The sequence below is a fragment of the Schistocerca piceifrons genome, chromosome 4 (assembly GCF_021461385.2).
Source record: "Schistocerca piceifrons isolate TAMUIC-IGC-003096 chromosome 4, iqSchPice1.1, whole genome shotgun sequence".
Lineage (NCBI taxonomy): Eukaryota > Metazoa > Arthropoda > Insecta > Orthoptera > Acrididae > Schistocerca > Schistocerca piceifrons.
The window spans coordinates 56,574,287-56,591,846 of record NC_060141.1 but is presented as its reverse complement, the minus strand read 5'-3'; the positions used below and the strand labels follow the sequence as shown (position 1 = coordinate 56,591,846).

The window sequence follows — 17,560 nt, the reverse complement described above, 5'->3', positions numbered from 1 at the left end:
GTGAAAAAGCGCTTAAGACGGAAGACTAAATATTGCCGTACACATCACGGAATCATTATCACGTTTTATTAATGCAGTGGTGACTATATTCGATTGGCCTTATTCTAGTAGTAATTTTTTCATATGATTATACTGTATTTTTAAAAAAATGCAAGCAGTAGTTGTGTTAGCAAACTGACACAGCATTTTTGAAAGGATGTTTTACCAGTAATCTAAATATAGCTTTACGCATTTTAAACATTAATGCAACGTAATGTAAGCTCTGACGGCGCATAAAACGCCTTTGGTGTGATATTGTGGTTAGACTGAAAGCAAGGGGGAAGTAAGTCCTCAATAGTGAAACAGAGGTGTTCAGCAATTACTGGTAACGAATTTTGAAAGTTGTTGTTGTAACACGTACACAGTGCATAAAAGCGCCTCTCAGCAGACAGGTTGATGGCTGCTTGCAGCGTGATGGTGTCCTTGACTGGAATCCATTCGTCGGCCGTGTACCTCCAGTAGAGGCGGGTGGTGTCAGCTGGAAGATCCAGCTGCGAGAACACTTCCCCCAGCTGCGGTGTCGCCGACTCCGGAAGAGTTATGCTGCGGAGAATGGGTTCTCCGTTGTCCTTGCCGAGCACAACAACAGAGAAGTCCATGCTGTAGGCTTAATGTGTATGTGTCTTCACTCGAAATTTTGAGTGGATCTCTACGCCTTTTTGTACGTTGCGTAGCAACGTGTGGGAGCCTACAGTAACTGAAAAGCCGTAATGTTTATGCTGTCCAGTTACTAGTTTCCCGTTCAAACACTCCTTGAATGTGGTTCGTGTTCCGTAAAATAATACGCCCTTGTCTTTTTCAGACAAATAATACATACTTCACTTAAATCTGCGAATATTATGCTCATTGATTACACATAACATACTACTCTTCGCCAGTTTATTGTCGTTAGTGATGCGAATTACGGTAATTTCCAAGAATGATTGTCTATCGAAGTTGCGGGGTCCAAACGATACATATCGAACGTGCGATCGTAAATCGAACATGCTACCCTGGTGGCGGGCGCTTTGAGTAAGTTTACGGTGGTCGCTACAGCAACGACAAAAGAAGACCGTTACAAAAATACTTGTAATTGCAAAGGAGACGACTTACCTTACAAGTCGTCGGTGTTGTCATCATGTGAAAGTCCATTATGGTGGTCTGGATGGATAATTTGGAAGAGTCGAACCATGTATTCTTCCTGATACTCGTTCTTTTTCCACACTATCCGCAATGAAATTGTAAACGGTATGTCAGCAACGAAACTGTTCTTACGAAGTTTTACACACTTCGCACCACCACAGTGTACATAGTTCCTTCTTTCCATGTCCGGTAGTACTCCATATTTGCGACAAAAAGTCGAACAATTTTCTACGCTGGATAAACGTGGAATTAGATTTTTTTCGTGTGAGAGAATCCGCCCAAGAAACGTCAAGAACACCAGACATCCCACTCACTAACGACGTAAATCGTCTGGGATTCCCTAGCAACTCACAAATAATTCACAGAGGTATGTAATTTAGAGAGGAATGACGGAAAACAGATAAAAATGACGATCACAGATAATTGGTCACAACGCCCGCCACCAGAGTCGCACGATCGAATTACGATCGCACGTTCTCTATGTATCGTTTGGACCCCGCAACTTCGATAGGCAATTATTCTTGGAAATTACCCGAATTCCTGCAGTCAGTCCGCAACAAACGATAACAACCAGTCATAGTAGCTTACACCTTGTACTACACGGGAAACAGACGCTCATGGGCCAAAAGATCATGGCCACTGCCCAGTACGAATTTGAAAGCCAGCCGGTAGCGTTCCCGGCATTTGGCACGGTGAGGAAAGTGTATGAACAGAGGCAAGACGACTTAAAGAAGTAATTAAGCGACAATACGAACCGCTGTTGGGGAAAAACTCTTGACAGAAGCGAGCTTGACCAAGGGCAGAATATGGCCCGCCGCCAGGCAGCGAGCGTCTCGGAAACGCGAAGCTGATCGGCAGCTCGCTTCCTACTGTCGTTAGCGTCTGATGAATTGGGGTGAAGACGGGTGAAACGACGAGTAGGCGAAAGTGTAACGCCTACTCATCACCGAACGTGCTCAGAGGTTTCCCTGCTCTGTAAAGCAGTACACGCCGCGCACTGTGTCAGATCAGGAAGCATAAGAGTTTAGGAGCGCACCGTTCAACTTACATAGTTGAACACGGGATTCCGCATCTTGACCCAAATCGTCATTTACAATTCCAGTAGGCACAGGATCATGAAGCCTGGACAGTGGCTCAGTGGAAAAGTGTCTGTCGATCGGAAGAATCACGTATCTCACACCAGGTCGATAATTATGTTCAGATACGACCTCATGCAGGCTCCAAACACGCAACGCGTCCCAGACGCAGGCCGCTGTGGGCAGTGTTACGCCACAGGGGACATTCATCTGGCTTCTGTGGCACCGGTTGTAGTTATCGAAGGACGCTGACAGTTGCGGGTTACGTGAACATTCTCTTTGAGAACAGAGGCTTTTTTTTATTACTTGAAAATGAAGATGAACAGTTGTAAGACGTGTATGTTTCTATTGTCTATTGTCAAACCACAATTTATGAAAGATGTTTATATTTTATTAATAGGATTAAGTAGGAGTAATTAATATTTGTCATTTTGGAAATAATTGTGGTAGCAGGGAATGTCTGCACCAGAAAGCATTGTTGGCAGGAGAGACCGCACTTTAGCGTTCGTAGGAAGTCAGTAGTAAGCGAGAAGTGAAGCGAGTCGGTAGCAGGTCTGAAGCGAGAGGTTGTGAGAAGCGGTGTGCCTGCCAGCCAGCAGCTATGATTTACAAGAGATTATAAACGGATGTACAGAGACCTCATCTAACTATTATCGTAAGAGGAACTAATATTATTGAATTATTTTTTCGAGAAACTCGAGACTACTGAAGGTATGTTTGCGCAATTCTAGTTGTAAGATTATTGTAAAAAAGTAAGTCCCATTTGAACGTTTGTAAAATCATTTCATTACCAACAGTAAATATTTGAAGAATCATTTTCAGAATATAATTAATTTTTGTCAGCAATATTGCATTACTGATTATAATTCATCCCAAAAACCATCAACGCAAAACTTTGCAAAATTTTATTGTTGTCAAGAAAAAGTTTAACTATGAATTACGTAACTTCAGTCAAATTAATTAAAGAACAACGTCAGCTTTGCTGTTAAAGAATGTCAGCTTTGGTAATAAATACAGCCAATTATTATAGCAGCCCACCAGCAGCTAATAGAGTATAGTAAAACAGAGTACGTATATTCATGTCGTAGTTCGATGTAGCACTCAGATGGCGATCCAGTAACAGTAAAAAAAAAGGTAAGGAACAGTTTTGGGTTATTGCAGGTAACGACTGAGGGTCACGACGGCGTCACATTCTATGTTTCGTCGAAATAATCAGAAAATAACTTTAATAAGCAGCATTTAAATTTGTATGCGAAGATTGAGAAAGAGAATTAATTTCAAGGGGAAGATTTCATTTGTTATTATTAAGCAAGAGATAGAAATCCTAAGGGAAGGTTTCATAGGTTATTGTAGAAGGGAAGGTTGCGTAACAAAAGAGATATAGAGGAGACGGGAAGGTTTCACAGTCACAACTGCAAGAAATTTCTTTTTCTATAAGGTTGCCCACCAAGATGGTAGGCGGTGCCACTGAACGGACCAGGCGCTATGATTCCACGAACGCTAACTGCTCAAGAACCGGTAACCTCATAAAAAGTTTTTTGCGATTGTGACTGTTCATGTTCCTTTTTAATTAATTTTAAGCTGAACTGAGAGTTCTGAAACGTCAACTTGTCGTAAAAGCATAAACTGCATGTTCAGTTTTCACATTTGCTTGAGGGGCGCTGTAAATGGTCTGCCTTAATCGCCAACGAGTGAGATATTCATCTGATATGGGAAGTACATTGTGTTGTATAGACAGGCTTAAACAGTAGGTTCTTATTGAACAAAATATTGTAAACCGCAGAGATCTTAGTTATAGTCGCTTCTGGTCGTGGGATTACCGTAGCTTCGTTGTCGCTAACAATCCATTGCCCTTATGCCAGTCGGTGTATTTTCCGTAAAGCCTCATTTCACTAGGCTGTATTAGGATTCATCTTGTGAATGGTACAGCTTTCTTTCTTTCTTTCCATGAATAAATTGTCGAAGTTATCGCTATGTGAAGGAAGATGCACAGCACACAGGAAATTGAAAAGCGTTCAGTCGGTACCTGTCACGAGACAGACGTACGGAAAGTGGTTTGCCTCTGGTCAGTGATCCCCTTCTCCCAGAAGAGCGCGCGTAAGAGCTGGAGTATTCGTGTTGGGAGCGCCAGCGGTCCGCTGGCGCCAGCGCCAGCTGCAGCCGTGTCGCGCCTGATGTGATGGAATTTCCGTCCGTGGCGGCGGTGCGGCGGCTGTAGCCGCGCGCGCCCTGGTACGGCAGGCAGCCGCCACGCTATCGGGCTTCTCTGCGCTCGTGTTTCACTGCGTCTCCCCCAGCCGTCGGCCCTCAGGCCGCCTGTTGCCTCACGCGCCTACGGTTATGACCTTGCACCGCGCGCTTTGGCGGCGAGCGCGGTGATGAGCACCGAGATTCATTTTGTTTTATAAGCAAGATACATTAGTGGTATTTTAAGTATACCGGGGCTGCACTCGTAATTTCAGATGTTTTGTTAATTGGCAGCTGTTTCCATTCTGTGTAAAGACCTTGTAAACACCATTCCGATTCGCTGCCGCCTTTTCACGTGCTCTGACTGGATTTATCGCTTACCAGTCATTTAACCCCTCTGTTGAGCGAGATGTTTCCCATGATATCTCGCCAATAACGTTCTCGAACATTAATTGATCTAATTACCTGTTTATAAGCAATGTTTAACGTTTATTTACGTCCACGGTTAACTCCCAATCACTCGTCGATCCTCTGCGAGTCTTCCAGCGTTTCGCTACTGTCGTCTGGCGGGACAGTTCCGTTTGCGGTGTTTATAAGTATACCTACTGTGTTAGTTCATACGGAGATGGAATTTCGCGCTGTCATTTTGACGTCTTGTTAGCCAATGTTGCTGAATATTTAGGAGAAGTCAACGCCATTTTCATTTGTTAAGAAATGGATGGATTAATTGAAAAGTACCAGGATGTCTCTGGAAGATGATACGCGCGTAGGACATGCCAAAACTTAAACAGCAAATGAAAATCGACTAGAAAGTGCCCATTGTGGGAGAGACAACTGTTAAAATTGGACTAAAGCAAATGCGAAAACGAATTTTTTCAAAATTGGTTTGCTCGTTTTCAAGACTGTAGGTGATTTTGTTCGTTGTCTACAAGCGCACGCCAGAAACGAAACAGCTTTCAGAACAGTGCGTGGAACTTGCTAAAGTCGATTTCATTTGCCGGAAATATTGAGGTCAGTGTCTTCTGTGATCCAAAAACGGTTCTTCTTGTTCATTGCTCACGAGCGACTCAAAAAAGTGACTAACAAGTTATGCGCAAGAATTCTGGACCAGCAAGACGAAAGTAAGTACGTGAGAAGAAGTCGTGAATTACAAAATGAGAAAAAATTATCAGGACAATGAAGTATAGTTTCTCATTGGAAAACAAGAAGTGTAAATTGCTGGAATAGTCACACTGTTTACCAGGCTTCCTGTGCTGGAAAAACGTTTTGAGTTTGGTTAAAAAGGTGATTATGACAGCTGTGGATGGTGGTCTGCAGATCTGCCAGAATCGGACTCCGGGAATTGAATCTGCTCCCGCAAAAAAAGAAGAAAAAGTTTGAGAAAGCGTAATGCCCCAGGAGGCGGATATGTCAACAAAAATCGTATTTTTTACGCAATGAATGGTCTCTTTGCCTTGATAGGGAAACATGTCCTTACCCTGGCAGTGTCAGCAGTTCGTGGGCAAGTGGTTACATCGCTGCCTCTAGATTGCAGGGTTACGGCTTCGATTCCCCTTCGGGTCGGAGATTTTCTTCGCTGGGGTGCTGTTTGTTTCATGTTGTGCTAATTATTTCGTCTCGTGTTCGTCGACGCGCAAATCGCCAAAGTGGCGTCAAACCTGGCCGCTGAACTGCTAGTGACGGGGACTCCCGGCCAACAGTGCCAGACGCACATTTCATTTCACTCTCGTAGTCAGATCTAATGTTCGACCAGTGGCGAGTTTTAATTAGTGCTGTCATTAGTGTTAAAATAATATTTCTTAATCGTGGACAATAGAATACTCACGTAACTATGAGAAACTGATGCATAACTTTCTACATACCCCACGGGCATTTTCGCTATTTTCAGGCTGCAGAAAATTCTAACTCGATAATGTAACTTGCAAAGTAATTGATTTTTCATTCGTACTTGGTCATTTGGACGAAGCACAAATTCCACAGCATTGTGCTTGTCACTGCATGAACAGTTCTTTTGCACTGGTGACTACGATAATACCGAAAGTTTTATAAAGACAGTAAGTCGGAGTAACAGGAACTGGGTCAGTACACGGAATGTGCTATGTTCGTGTCGTTCTTGACAGTCTGAGTGTTCTTGTCTTCCTTGTGAGTCGGGGATCGTTGTGTTTGTCTGTTGTATACGTGTCTCGAAGTCAGATTTCACAAGAAGACAACTGGTCCTATAATTTTTAGCGTCACAGGTAAGTGATGTGATGTCGTCGCCTGAGGTTGTTTGAGTGTCTCTGATACAGTGATTATTCGTGAGTGGCATTTGAACAGATCTGTGTACGACCTCTGACTGATGACAAGGACGCGGATCTTCGGAATTCTATCATAAAATGACCCATCACATGTTTTGAAGGGAAAGTATGATAAGGCATCCTTATGTGGGTTTTTACTTAAGACTTAATCTTATTTCCGTTCTCGTCACAGTATGAGAAATGTGGCATCATGCTTAAAGACGTTGGTTTGGTATTACATTTTACGTTGCCGAAATAGATAATGGAATGATTTTTTGGTTGCATTCCACATTTGTATTGCGCGGAATAACTATTTTACATTAGTTTTCAAGATACTGTACGCGACATTTAAAACTAATTGCTTATTTATAGCGCTGCGCTTTACGGCACGTTTGCTTTCTGTTTCGAGAACAGGTAAATTAAAATAGACTACGCATATCGAACGTTCTATTGAAGCAGTGTGTTGGATATAATGCAGGACGAAATGTCCCGCAGTCCCGATCATTTCTTAGTAGTTCCATATCTAACGCTTAAATCCTCCAGATAATCGTCTGCACTTAAGGAAGTGCTGTTTCTAATTAGGTTAAGACCAGTTCCTTGCTTAATCCATCAGCTTGAAATTTATGGCGACAGCGCTCCGGCGGGCTTCCATTTGTAAAATGAAAAACTGCGGGGAGCGGTACGAAGGACAGAGCCGCAGTTTCGAAAGAAACCGCTCCATCTACCCACCAGCTGGGCCACACCAGGCGCTCGGTAGTCGGTGCATAGCTTGTCTGTAGAGGGGAAGAAAACTCAGTTGAATGAATCTCCTTTAGTGGGAAACGTTTTAAAGTCTTTTCGCTAAGGAGCTGAACAGTAACGTAGTCAAAGAAGTTTCTAAAGAGCAGGTCATAGTATGATCAAAATAAGTGTCCCATTATTAGCAGAAACTGATTCAAAGAAACTGGATTAAATGGTACGTTGATTGCATGAGATGGCAGTTGCTTTAGAGGCTCTAGTCCATTTATCCGTTTCTAATTTGTTAATATTTATGTCGTCTTGGAATATTTCTTGAAATTTTGGTTAAGGTTCGTATATCTCAGATTTGTGCACTTTTTTCCGTCGTTTGTCATGGAGATCATTGAATTTACTGAAGTTCATAATATTTGCTCAACATGAGTTTAGCGTAGAATATGCCGTTCCTAATATTGATGTTCATTGATATCTCCAGCAGTTTAAAGTCAAGCTTAAAAAAGTTTTCTCATGAATACTTGCGATGACAGGCTAATTTGGAGCAATAAAAAAATCTATGGAAAACCGATTTCCTTTGCATTATATCTGTGGGGACATCGTTCTATCTTGAAATGTAAAGCTGTTGGAGGCGATGGCTGCCTTTGGTCCGACCTCTGGACTGATTTAGCCAGTCAGTTATAGGAGTGCCTACATTTTAATATGATTCCACTTCCGTGGATCTCGATATTTTTCACATTAACAAATATCGCCAGAGGTGAGAGATTTGAGAAGTGACACAAAAACCCTTGGACTCGCCGTTAGCGTGTATAATATTTTACGTTTCTAAGATTCCACGCGTTTGAACTTCTTTCTGTTATTATTCCACTCGTTGACATGAATACCATATAAGCAGATATCGGAGCTTGCAACCCTTATCATTGGTACACTGATGGTAGATTAGTTGCATCTGACACGGAGCACCTACGAAGTCCTGGTTTGAGTTACCATTAAAAACCTGTTGCAAATAGAAACCCAATTAGGGTTGTGTGTGCTTGTTTCGCCGTCTGCAGTGAAGTCATGTCGTCTAGTTTTTAGGCTTGGAGAGGGAAAATTGAGATCTGAAATTGGTTTTTTTTTTGCTGTTGATGTTTAAGAATGAGAAAAAAGTGGTTTGGCAATTCAGCTCGCTCTAGCCTGTGATCTTACAATAGAATAATCTGGAACTAGTACAGCGCTTTTATTGCTCACCAAGCGAGGCGGTGCAGAAATTAAGCTCCTAGACTTGCTTTCTTGAGAAACAGTGCTCAGATCCTCGTCTGTCCATGCCGATTTAGAATTTTTGTGGTCTCCCTGTATCACTCCTTTAGGCGGAAGCCGGGATGGTTATTTTCAGGAGGATATGGCCGAACCCTTCATCGACCCATGCCCTGTCAGGACCTCTGTATGTTCTGTAATGACGTCGTCGTCGACGGAATGTTAATCCCTAAAGCCCCTTCTTTTTGGAACTACGTTCCAGAGTACATTATTATTATTATCATCTTCACTTTCTCAGACGTTAAGTCCGGTTAAAAATGGAGTGACGCGGACCTTGATCAAGCGTCACTTCCTTTAAACTGTACGGTATGTGTTATATTGCATTTAGGAACTTTCGGGTAATTGAACATGTATCAATAATTACGGATTTCTGTAGCTGTATATATATGTTTGGATGTAGCTGTATTGCATTGATGGACTGGTGGATATTGTGTGGTATGACTGCTGTAGTTGATAGTATAATTGGTATGATGTCAACTTTATCCTGATGCCACATGTCTTTGACTTCCTCAGCCAGTTGGATATATTTTTCAATTTTTTCTCCTGTTTTCTTTTGTATATTTGTTGTATTGGGTATGGATATTTCGATTAGTTGTGTTAATTTCTTCTTTTTATTGGTGAGTATGATGTCAGGTTTGTTATGTGGCGTTGTTTTATCTGTTATAATGGTTCTGTTCCAGTATAATTTGTATTCATCATTCTCCAGTACATTTTGTGGTGTATACTTGTATGTAGGAATGTGTTGTTTTAAAAGTTTATGTTGTAAGCCAAGCTGTTGATGTATTATTTTTGCGACATTGTCATGTCTTCTGGGGTATTCTGTATTTGCTAGTATTGTACATCCGCTTGTGATGTGATCTACTGTTTCTATTTGTTGTTTACAAAGTCTGCATTTATCCGTTGTGGTATTGGGATCTTTAATAATATGCTTGCTGTAATACCTGGTGTTTATTGTTTGATCCTGTATTGCAATCATGAATCCTTCTGTCTCACTGTATATATTGCCTTTTCTTAGCCATGTGTTGGATGCATCTTTTCGATGTGTGGCTGTGTTAGATGATACGGGTGCTTGCCATGTAGTGTTTTCTTTTTCCAATTTACTTTCTTCATGTCTGTTGATGTTATGTGATCTAAAGGGTTGTAGAAGTGGTTATGAAATTGCAGTGGTGTAGCCGATGTATTTATATGAGTGATTGCCTTGTGTATTTTGCTAGTGTCTGCTCGTTCTAGAAAGAATTTTCTTAAATTGTCTACCTGTCCATAATGTAGGTTTTTTATGTCGATAAATCCCCTTCCTCCTTCCTTTCTGCTTAATGTGAATCTTTCTGTTGCTGAATGTATGTGATGTATTCTATATTTGTGGCATTGTGATCGTGTAAGTGTATTGAGTGCTTCTAGGTCTGTGTTACTCCATTTCACTACTCCAAATGAGTAGGTCAATATTGGTATGGCATAGGTATTTATAGCTTTTGTCTTGTTTCTTGCTGTCAATTCTGTTTTCAGTATTTTTGTTAGTCTTTGTCTATATTTTTCTTTTAGTTCTTCTTTGATATTTGTATTATCTATTCCTATTTTTTGCCTGTATCCTAGATATTTATAGGCATCCGTTTTTTCCATCGCTTCTATGCAGTCGCTGTGGTTATCCAATATGTAATCTTCTTGTTTAGTATGTTTTCCTTTGACTATGCTATTTTTCTTACATTTGTCTGTTCCAAAAGCCATACTTATATCATTGCTGAATCCTTCTGTTATCTTTAGTAATTGGTTGAGTTGTTGATTTGTTGCTGCCAGTAGTTTTAGATCATCCATGTATAGCAAATGGGTGATTTTGTGTTGGTATGTTCCAGTAATATTGTATCCATAATTTGTATTATTTAGCATGTTGGATAGTGGGTTCAGAGCAAGGCAGAACCAGAAAGGACTTAATGAGTCTCCTTGGTATATTCCACGCTTAATCTGTATTGGCTGTGATGTGATATTATTTGAATTTGTTTGGATATTAAGTGTGGTTTTCCAATTTTTCATTACTATGTTTAGGAACTGTATCAATTTAGGATCTACTTTGTATATTTCCAATATTTGTAGTAACCATGAGTGGGGTACACTATCAAAAGCTTTTTGGTAATCAATGTATGCGTGGTGTAGCGACCTTTGTTTAGTTTTAGCTTGATATGTCACCTCTGCATCTATTATCAGTTGCTCTTTACATCCTCGTGCTCCTTTGCAACAGCCTTTTTGTTCTTCATTTATAATTTTGTTCTGTGTTGTATGTGTCATTAATTTCTGTTTAATGACTGAAGTTAATATTTTGTATATTGTTGGTAGGCATGTTATGGGGCGATATTTAGCTGGGTTCGCTGTGTCTGCTTGATCTTCAGGTTTCAGATATGTTATTCCGTGTGTAAGTGTATCAGGGAATGTGTATGGGTCTGCAATGTAACTGTTAAATAATTTAGTTAGATGTGAATGTATTGAGGTGAACTTCTTTAACCAGAAATTTGCTATTTTATCATTTCCAGGGGCTTTCCAATTGTGAGTAGAATTAATTGCTTGGGTGACTTCATGTTGCAAAATTATCACTTCAGGCATTTGTGGTATCATCTTGTATGTGTCTGTTTCTGCTTGTATCCACCGTGCATGCCTGTTATGTTGTACTGGGTTTGACCATATGTTGCTCCAGAAGTGTTCCATGTCTGTTATGTTTGGTGGATTGTTTATTTTAATGTGTGTGTTATCTATTGTCTGGTAAAATTTCTTTTGGTTTGTGTTGAATGTTTGGTTTTGTTTCCTTCTATTTTCACTTTTTTTGTATCTTCTGAGTCGTTTGGCTAATGCTTGTAATTTCTGCTTCTTTTCGTCTAATTGCTCTGTCGCTTCTTGTTGTGAGATTTTACCTAACTTTTTTCGTTTTTTTTCCGAGATTTCATTTCTTATAAATTGTGTTAGCTGTCCGATGTCTTTTCTCAGTTTTTCTATTTTGATCTGTAGCCTGTGTTGCCATGCTGGTTTTGTGGGTTTCTTCTGTGTGTTGGTTGGTTCTGATCTCTGCCTAGTTTGTATATTTAGTGTAGTGAGTGCTCCTATATAAACCAGTAGTTGTAACTCTTCCATAGTTGTGTTTTCATTTATTTTGTTGTGTATGATTGTGTTGATAGTTTTTATTGTTGTTTCGACTTGTGGGTTATTTGGCGGTTTATGCAAGAATGGTCTAATGTCTGTATTTGTGTCTTTGTATTCTATACATGTCAGCTGAAATTTTTCTTCTATATCTAACATGTTGTGTGTCACTTCGTGTTCTATTTGTGCTTGTTCTGGTGGCTGTCTTAAGATTTCGTTTTCCTCTGACTGTTTAATTGATGCGTGTTGTTCTTTGTTTGTTTGCTCTGCGATGTTTGAGTCCATTACTGTATTTATTATTATTGTTATTATTATTATTATTATTATTATTATTATTATTAAAGGCATTTCAAGCATTAATTTCAGGTGATAGGTCGATTATAATGCAGGTGTTATTGTGGCTGTTTTGATTAAGCTCGTAGCCGGCACACACTCGGGAATACAGTGAGAGAGCGGAGTAGACAGACAAAAAGTAACTGATTCTGCAATATGAAAATGAGCAGCCGTCTTATATACATGGCAAGTGCCGCCTGCTTCACTTTCACTAGCGTTGTTGGTAACTAGTTCCAGGTTAGGAGCTCCATCAAGGAGATTGCTACACGCCTGGTATTTGTAGAACTGAGCCAGGCGAGGCGGTAATGGACACTGCGGTGACGACCAAACTGATCCGCGACGCGCTGACAGGGCACGATAATTGAAACCAGTGTGAGCCCGGATGTTTGTTCTGTTCCAGACATGGGACCTCTGTGACACGACCGCCCATGGCCAACATGCGCTACTGTGAGATGCCACGAGATGTGTCGTGCGATAGCCTGGCGGCTCTGCGCATCGCTGAGGTAAGCAAGCCTATCTGTAAGTAGCCGTAAAAATGTCGATAGTACTCTCAAGTTCAGTAAGTGTTACTAATACGTATCACCCATGTATTAAATTTGTATTTTTATAATTGTAAAAAAAAAAAAAAAACACCATGACGTTTTTGCACATTTTTAGCGCTGAAAGCGCGTAACTACGACGAATGATTTTGCTGTGAAAAATTGGAAAAACTTTTTATTTACTCATTTCACAATCTCGATGGTTACCTACGCTGATCACCAAGAACGTTATCACCCTTGCCCACCGCGAGACTGCATGCCCCTCTGGTGGCGTTGCAGGCGTATGACGCGGTAAGGAAAGTACGAATATGTGAACGGAGCCGAGACGAATATAGAATCATGCTAGTGACGATACGGGGCGCAAATCGGGGAATCCTCTGACGTTAGCGGCTGTGACGAAGAGCGGATTGTTATGCCAGGTGTATGCGAGCGAGCGTCTCTGAAACGGCGCAGATGGCCGGCTGTTCGCGTCCCACTGTCGTGAGGATCTGTGGAAAATGGTCGGAGTTCGGTGAAGCCACGAGCAGGCGACAAGATGTTGGGCGTCCACACCCCATCACAGATGCTGGAGGTCGGCGGCGTGCCCGCTGTCTTAAACAGGATAGCCGGATCTCAGTACAGAACACAGCACTGGTTCAGGCTCGAATCCTGCCTCGGGCATGGATGTGTGTGTGATGTCCTTAGGTTAGTTAGGTTTAATTAGTTCTAAGTTCTAGGCGACTGCTGACCTCAGAAGTTAAGTCCCATAGTGCTCAGAGCTATAACTGGTTCAGGTACAAGTGTTTCGGAGCATACCATGCAGTGCACTTGGTTGATCATGGGGTTTCTCGGTAGACGTTCTTTGTGTGTTCTCATGTTGACACCCAGACAGCGTCAGTCGGGATTGCAGTGAGCACGAGGGCGCAGAGTTTCGTCCGTGGGTCAGCGCAGACGTGTCACCTGGTCGGATGAATCGTGTTTCTTGTTAAGATCGGTGGTCGTTTCTATATACGCCGCCATCCAGGCGAACGGATGCTCGAAATATGCTCTGCGCCATGTACGCAAGGCGGTTGCTGGCGCGGGGGTGGGGGCAGTATTATGCTAATGCAGTATTCTTCTGTGCTTCCATGGGGTCTGTGATGGTAATCGATAGCACTAGGCGAACGTTATTGGGGATCACTTGCATCCCTTCATGCTCGATGTCTTCACCGTAGACGATGGTATCTTACAGCAAGAGGACAGCCCGTGTCACAAGGCCGCCGTGCTATACGCCCGTTTGAGCAGCATGATAGTGAACTGACGTTGCTGTCGTGGCCACCAAATGCTCCCGATCTGAACCCGATGGTACACGTCTGGGAAGCTGCCGGGCGCCGTTCCGCGCCCATGTTCCACCAGCCAGTAACTTACGGGATCTCTGCGAGGACATCTGGCGCTACATACCTCCGGAAACCTACCGAGCACTTCCCGAACCCATGGCACGCTATTAATCTGGTAGTCATAATGTTTTGTCTCCTCACTATATACTCAAACATCCAGACCAGTAACGTAATTTGCATTGAAGGTAGATTTAGGTGAATGTTGAAAGGCTTTTATATGGGTTTGATTATTTCGCTGCTGCTGTTTGACTGTTAACACCATTCATGTATCACAGTTATGTTCTCGACTGTACAAAAAAATGGACATCGATAAAAAAGACGCGATAAACTTAAGTATGTAACCAGTTTCGTTACCAAAATACATACTGTAGGTCGCAAGCCTCATTCGACCATGACGTAAAAATATGTTACCAAAGACGATGGCAAAATAGTTTTGTTCCCCATTCCCTTTTAGTATAGGGAAATTTTCTGATACAAACTGTGTTGCGACAAATGTTTGTTCTTTTTCAGCTTCTCATTTAGAATGAACGTTATATGACTATTGTGTGTCCAAAATTACAGCAAGCTACATGTAACAGTTACTATCCTTAGAAAACTGCATAGGTAGTTTCTCCTTCTATCGAAGCGTTGTTCTTATTCAATAGAGGGGCAAGTGGAGCGGTATAAGGAAAGGAAACTCTATTACATGCTGTGAAGCATGATATTTTAAGGCGAAGTATCACACAGGATGAAGGAATAGTAAATGGTGTGCAGTGCTGAGAATTTTTTTGTGCAGGCCTTATTCTCGTGGCGGCTCAAGGTCAGTGACGAAGCCAACCGTTCTGAGTATACTACATATGTCGAGCCCTCATTGAGACTTTAGTTTCTAGCGTTCACGGTTTGTTTCACTCTGCAAAACAGGAAGTATTGACGAACTTAACATTCTTTAAGAATGCTTCAGGTATTGGAAGTGTAACTAACGCTGCCATGGAATTCAGTGAATTAATGCACTATCGTCATTTCCTCCAATAATGTGACTGCGTAGGGGGGGGGGGGGGGCAGTGATTCAGTGTTGTTCGCCCACATTTCTGTGACCGATCCAGTTCTGAAACATTCATAGGTTGTAACTTGGAAAGAGAATCAACAAGTAAAGCAACACCAACAAGCAACAATAAATGGCAGTTCTGCTCATAGTCTCAGCCAAACGATGGTAAACCATTGCTGTTTTGATCATCATTTATTGCTTTCATTTTACGTCGCTGACGAGGGCCCTTGTAGGCTGATGGAAGTTCACTTTTGAAGCGTTTTTTGATTGCGTCAGATGAAAATTAAATTCAGCAGCAACAGCTGTACGCATACTTCCAGATATTAGATGGATGTGACTGCATTCAGTGTTTGTTCGCTAACCGTGTAATCATACAGTAACGGTATTTTCCGCCCGTTTGTTCACAGAACCTCGCATTCTTTCTGGTGAGGTCCAACTGCCAATCCTTGGACCAAGCATTGATACTCTGCATGAGATACATCCGGGCAGTTTTTATCTTTAGATAAATCAGTTAACGAATTAAAGGTGCTGGAATACAGAAGACGATTGCCGTCTTCAGAAACACAACATTGTAGAATACCATACATTACTTTAACGTTAGGTACTTTAACGGAGGAGCAGACATCATAAGTCGGTGAATATAGAATATATAGATTACAAATTGGAACCGAATATCTGTTCATTTGTTGTTCGTCTTCCATCTCCCCTTAAACGGATATATTACGATAGAATTTTAAACACAACACAGTGCAGTTATCCTCTCCACGTTAATGCACCTGCTCACACTTCGTTGCCTTTTCGTGAATTTTTCGCCGAAGACAGTACTGTAATGATGCTCTAGCCTCCGTGTGTGTGCCACCCATGTGACTGTGTTCCTAAAAGTAAAGAAGACCTTAAAGGAAATTGTGTTACAAGCGTGGACGGGATTAAAACGCATCGCTGAGAGGGCTAAAAGCTATCCCAAAGATGTAATTCTAGTAGTGTTTCGGGAATTGAAAAAAGCGCTGCCACAAGTATATAATATGTAATGGGGGAATATTTTGATGAGGATAACATTGATGTAGGCCAATAAAGAAACCCAGCGTTGGGTCCAAGATTTACCGCTGTGACTGCCAATAACATTGTCCATGATGCTATCAACGCCACGAACGTGCCGACATTGTGTAAGAGACGATAATGTTTTTGTCCACCTAAGTTTCGTTGCTGTAAAAGAACTTTTCGTCCTGCTCTCGTAATTCCCGTACTTGGATGAAATATTTGCATCTCCAGTCAATTATTCCAGGTTTTCTATCACAATCTTTTTTTTAAGATCTATTACAGAGAAAGTCCATTTGTCGCAGTGTCTTGTAAAGAAATCTACCCGGGGGAAAATGGATATTTTGTTTCACTAAATTACGTAATGTGGGCACTATTTTTTAATAACTATGTAAAAGTCGCTCATCGTTTATTGAATTCTCCATTTTGTAAAGCTGTTTAAAAAGCCATGGATTTCCTCCCAAGATCCGTAGCGCTCTGTCTTGGTCTATCCCGTAAACCATGTGGTTTTGTTTTCGCGTTCTCCGATGCGTCCTGTTGTGTCAAAGCTGACCTTTGTGTAAATTGCAGCCGTTTGTTTGCAACGGGTAATACTAGCCAGTAGTTCTTTTGATGCCGACTCATGAGAAGCTGTAATAGTGATAGAGACGTCCGAATGGTCTTTATTCCGAAAATAGCTCTACTTAGAATTGTGCTTATTTTCTTGCGATGTTGTATGCTAATCCGTCACATCTGAATAACCAAGTATAACACCAAAATATACTAACTGAACTGGTAACTAAAGTCACGCGAACGTACACCACGACATACTGCACTAACACTGCTGAACACGAAGCAGGCACCTGATTTTGTGGAGTGCCAGTAGCGCAGTTACGTGGTTCTTCCGGGGAAGGCCACTTCTCCCACCAAGATCGTTGCTAGCTCGTCAGTTTACCGACGGACTATATTTGCGTTGCGACTTCCCTGTGTACAACAGCATCATCGACGAACAACATGGAGCTTTCGGCGTTATCCAGTAAATCTTCTGTTAGACACTGAAGAGCCAAAGAAACTGTTAAACCTGCATAATGCTGTGTAGGGCCCCCTCGAGCCCACAGAAGTGCCGCAACACGACGTGACATGGACTCGGCTAATGTCTGAAGTAGTACTGGAGGAAATTGACACCATGAATGCTGCTGAGCTGTCCATAAATCCGTAAGAGTACGACGGGGTGGATATCTCTTCTGAACAGCACGTTGCGAGGCATCCCAGATACGCTCAATAATGTTCATTCCCGGGGACTCTTGCGGCCAGCGGAAGTGTTTAAACTCAGAACCGCTCTGTAGCAATTCTGGACGTGTGGGGCGTCGTACTGCCCTGATGAAATTGCTCAAGTCCGCCAGAATGCACAATGGATATGAATGAATGCAGGTGATCAGAAAGGATGCTTACG

The 17,560-nt window shown here is 41.8% G+C and overlaps 1 protein-coding gene across 1 annotated transcript in view; it reads left to right on the top strand.

Annotated features, from left to right (window-relative positions):
* LOC124794708 (ras-specific guanine nucleotide-releasing factor RalGPS2-like) overlaps nucleotides 1-17,560 on the top strand; it is a 186,148-nt gene that overhangs the window by 144,307 nt on the left and 24,281 nt on the right. Inside the window, 1 exon segment of the mRNA XM_047258283.1 lies at nucleotides 12,576-12,678. Within this exon segment, the coding sequence (XP_047114239.1) occupies nucleotides 12,576-12,678 (103 nt within the window).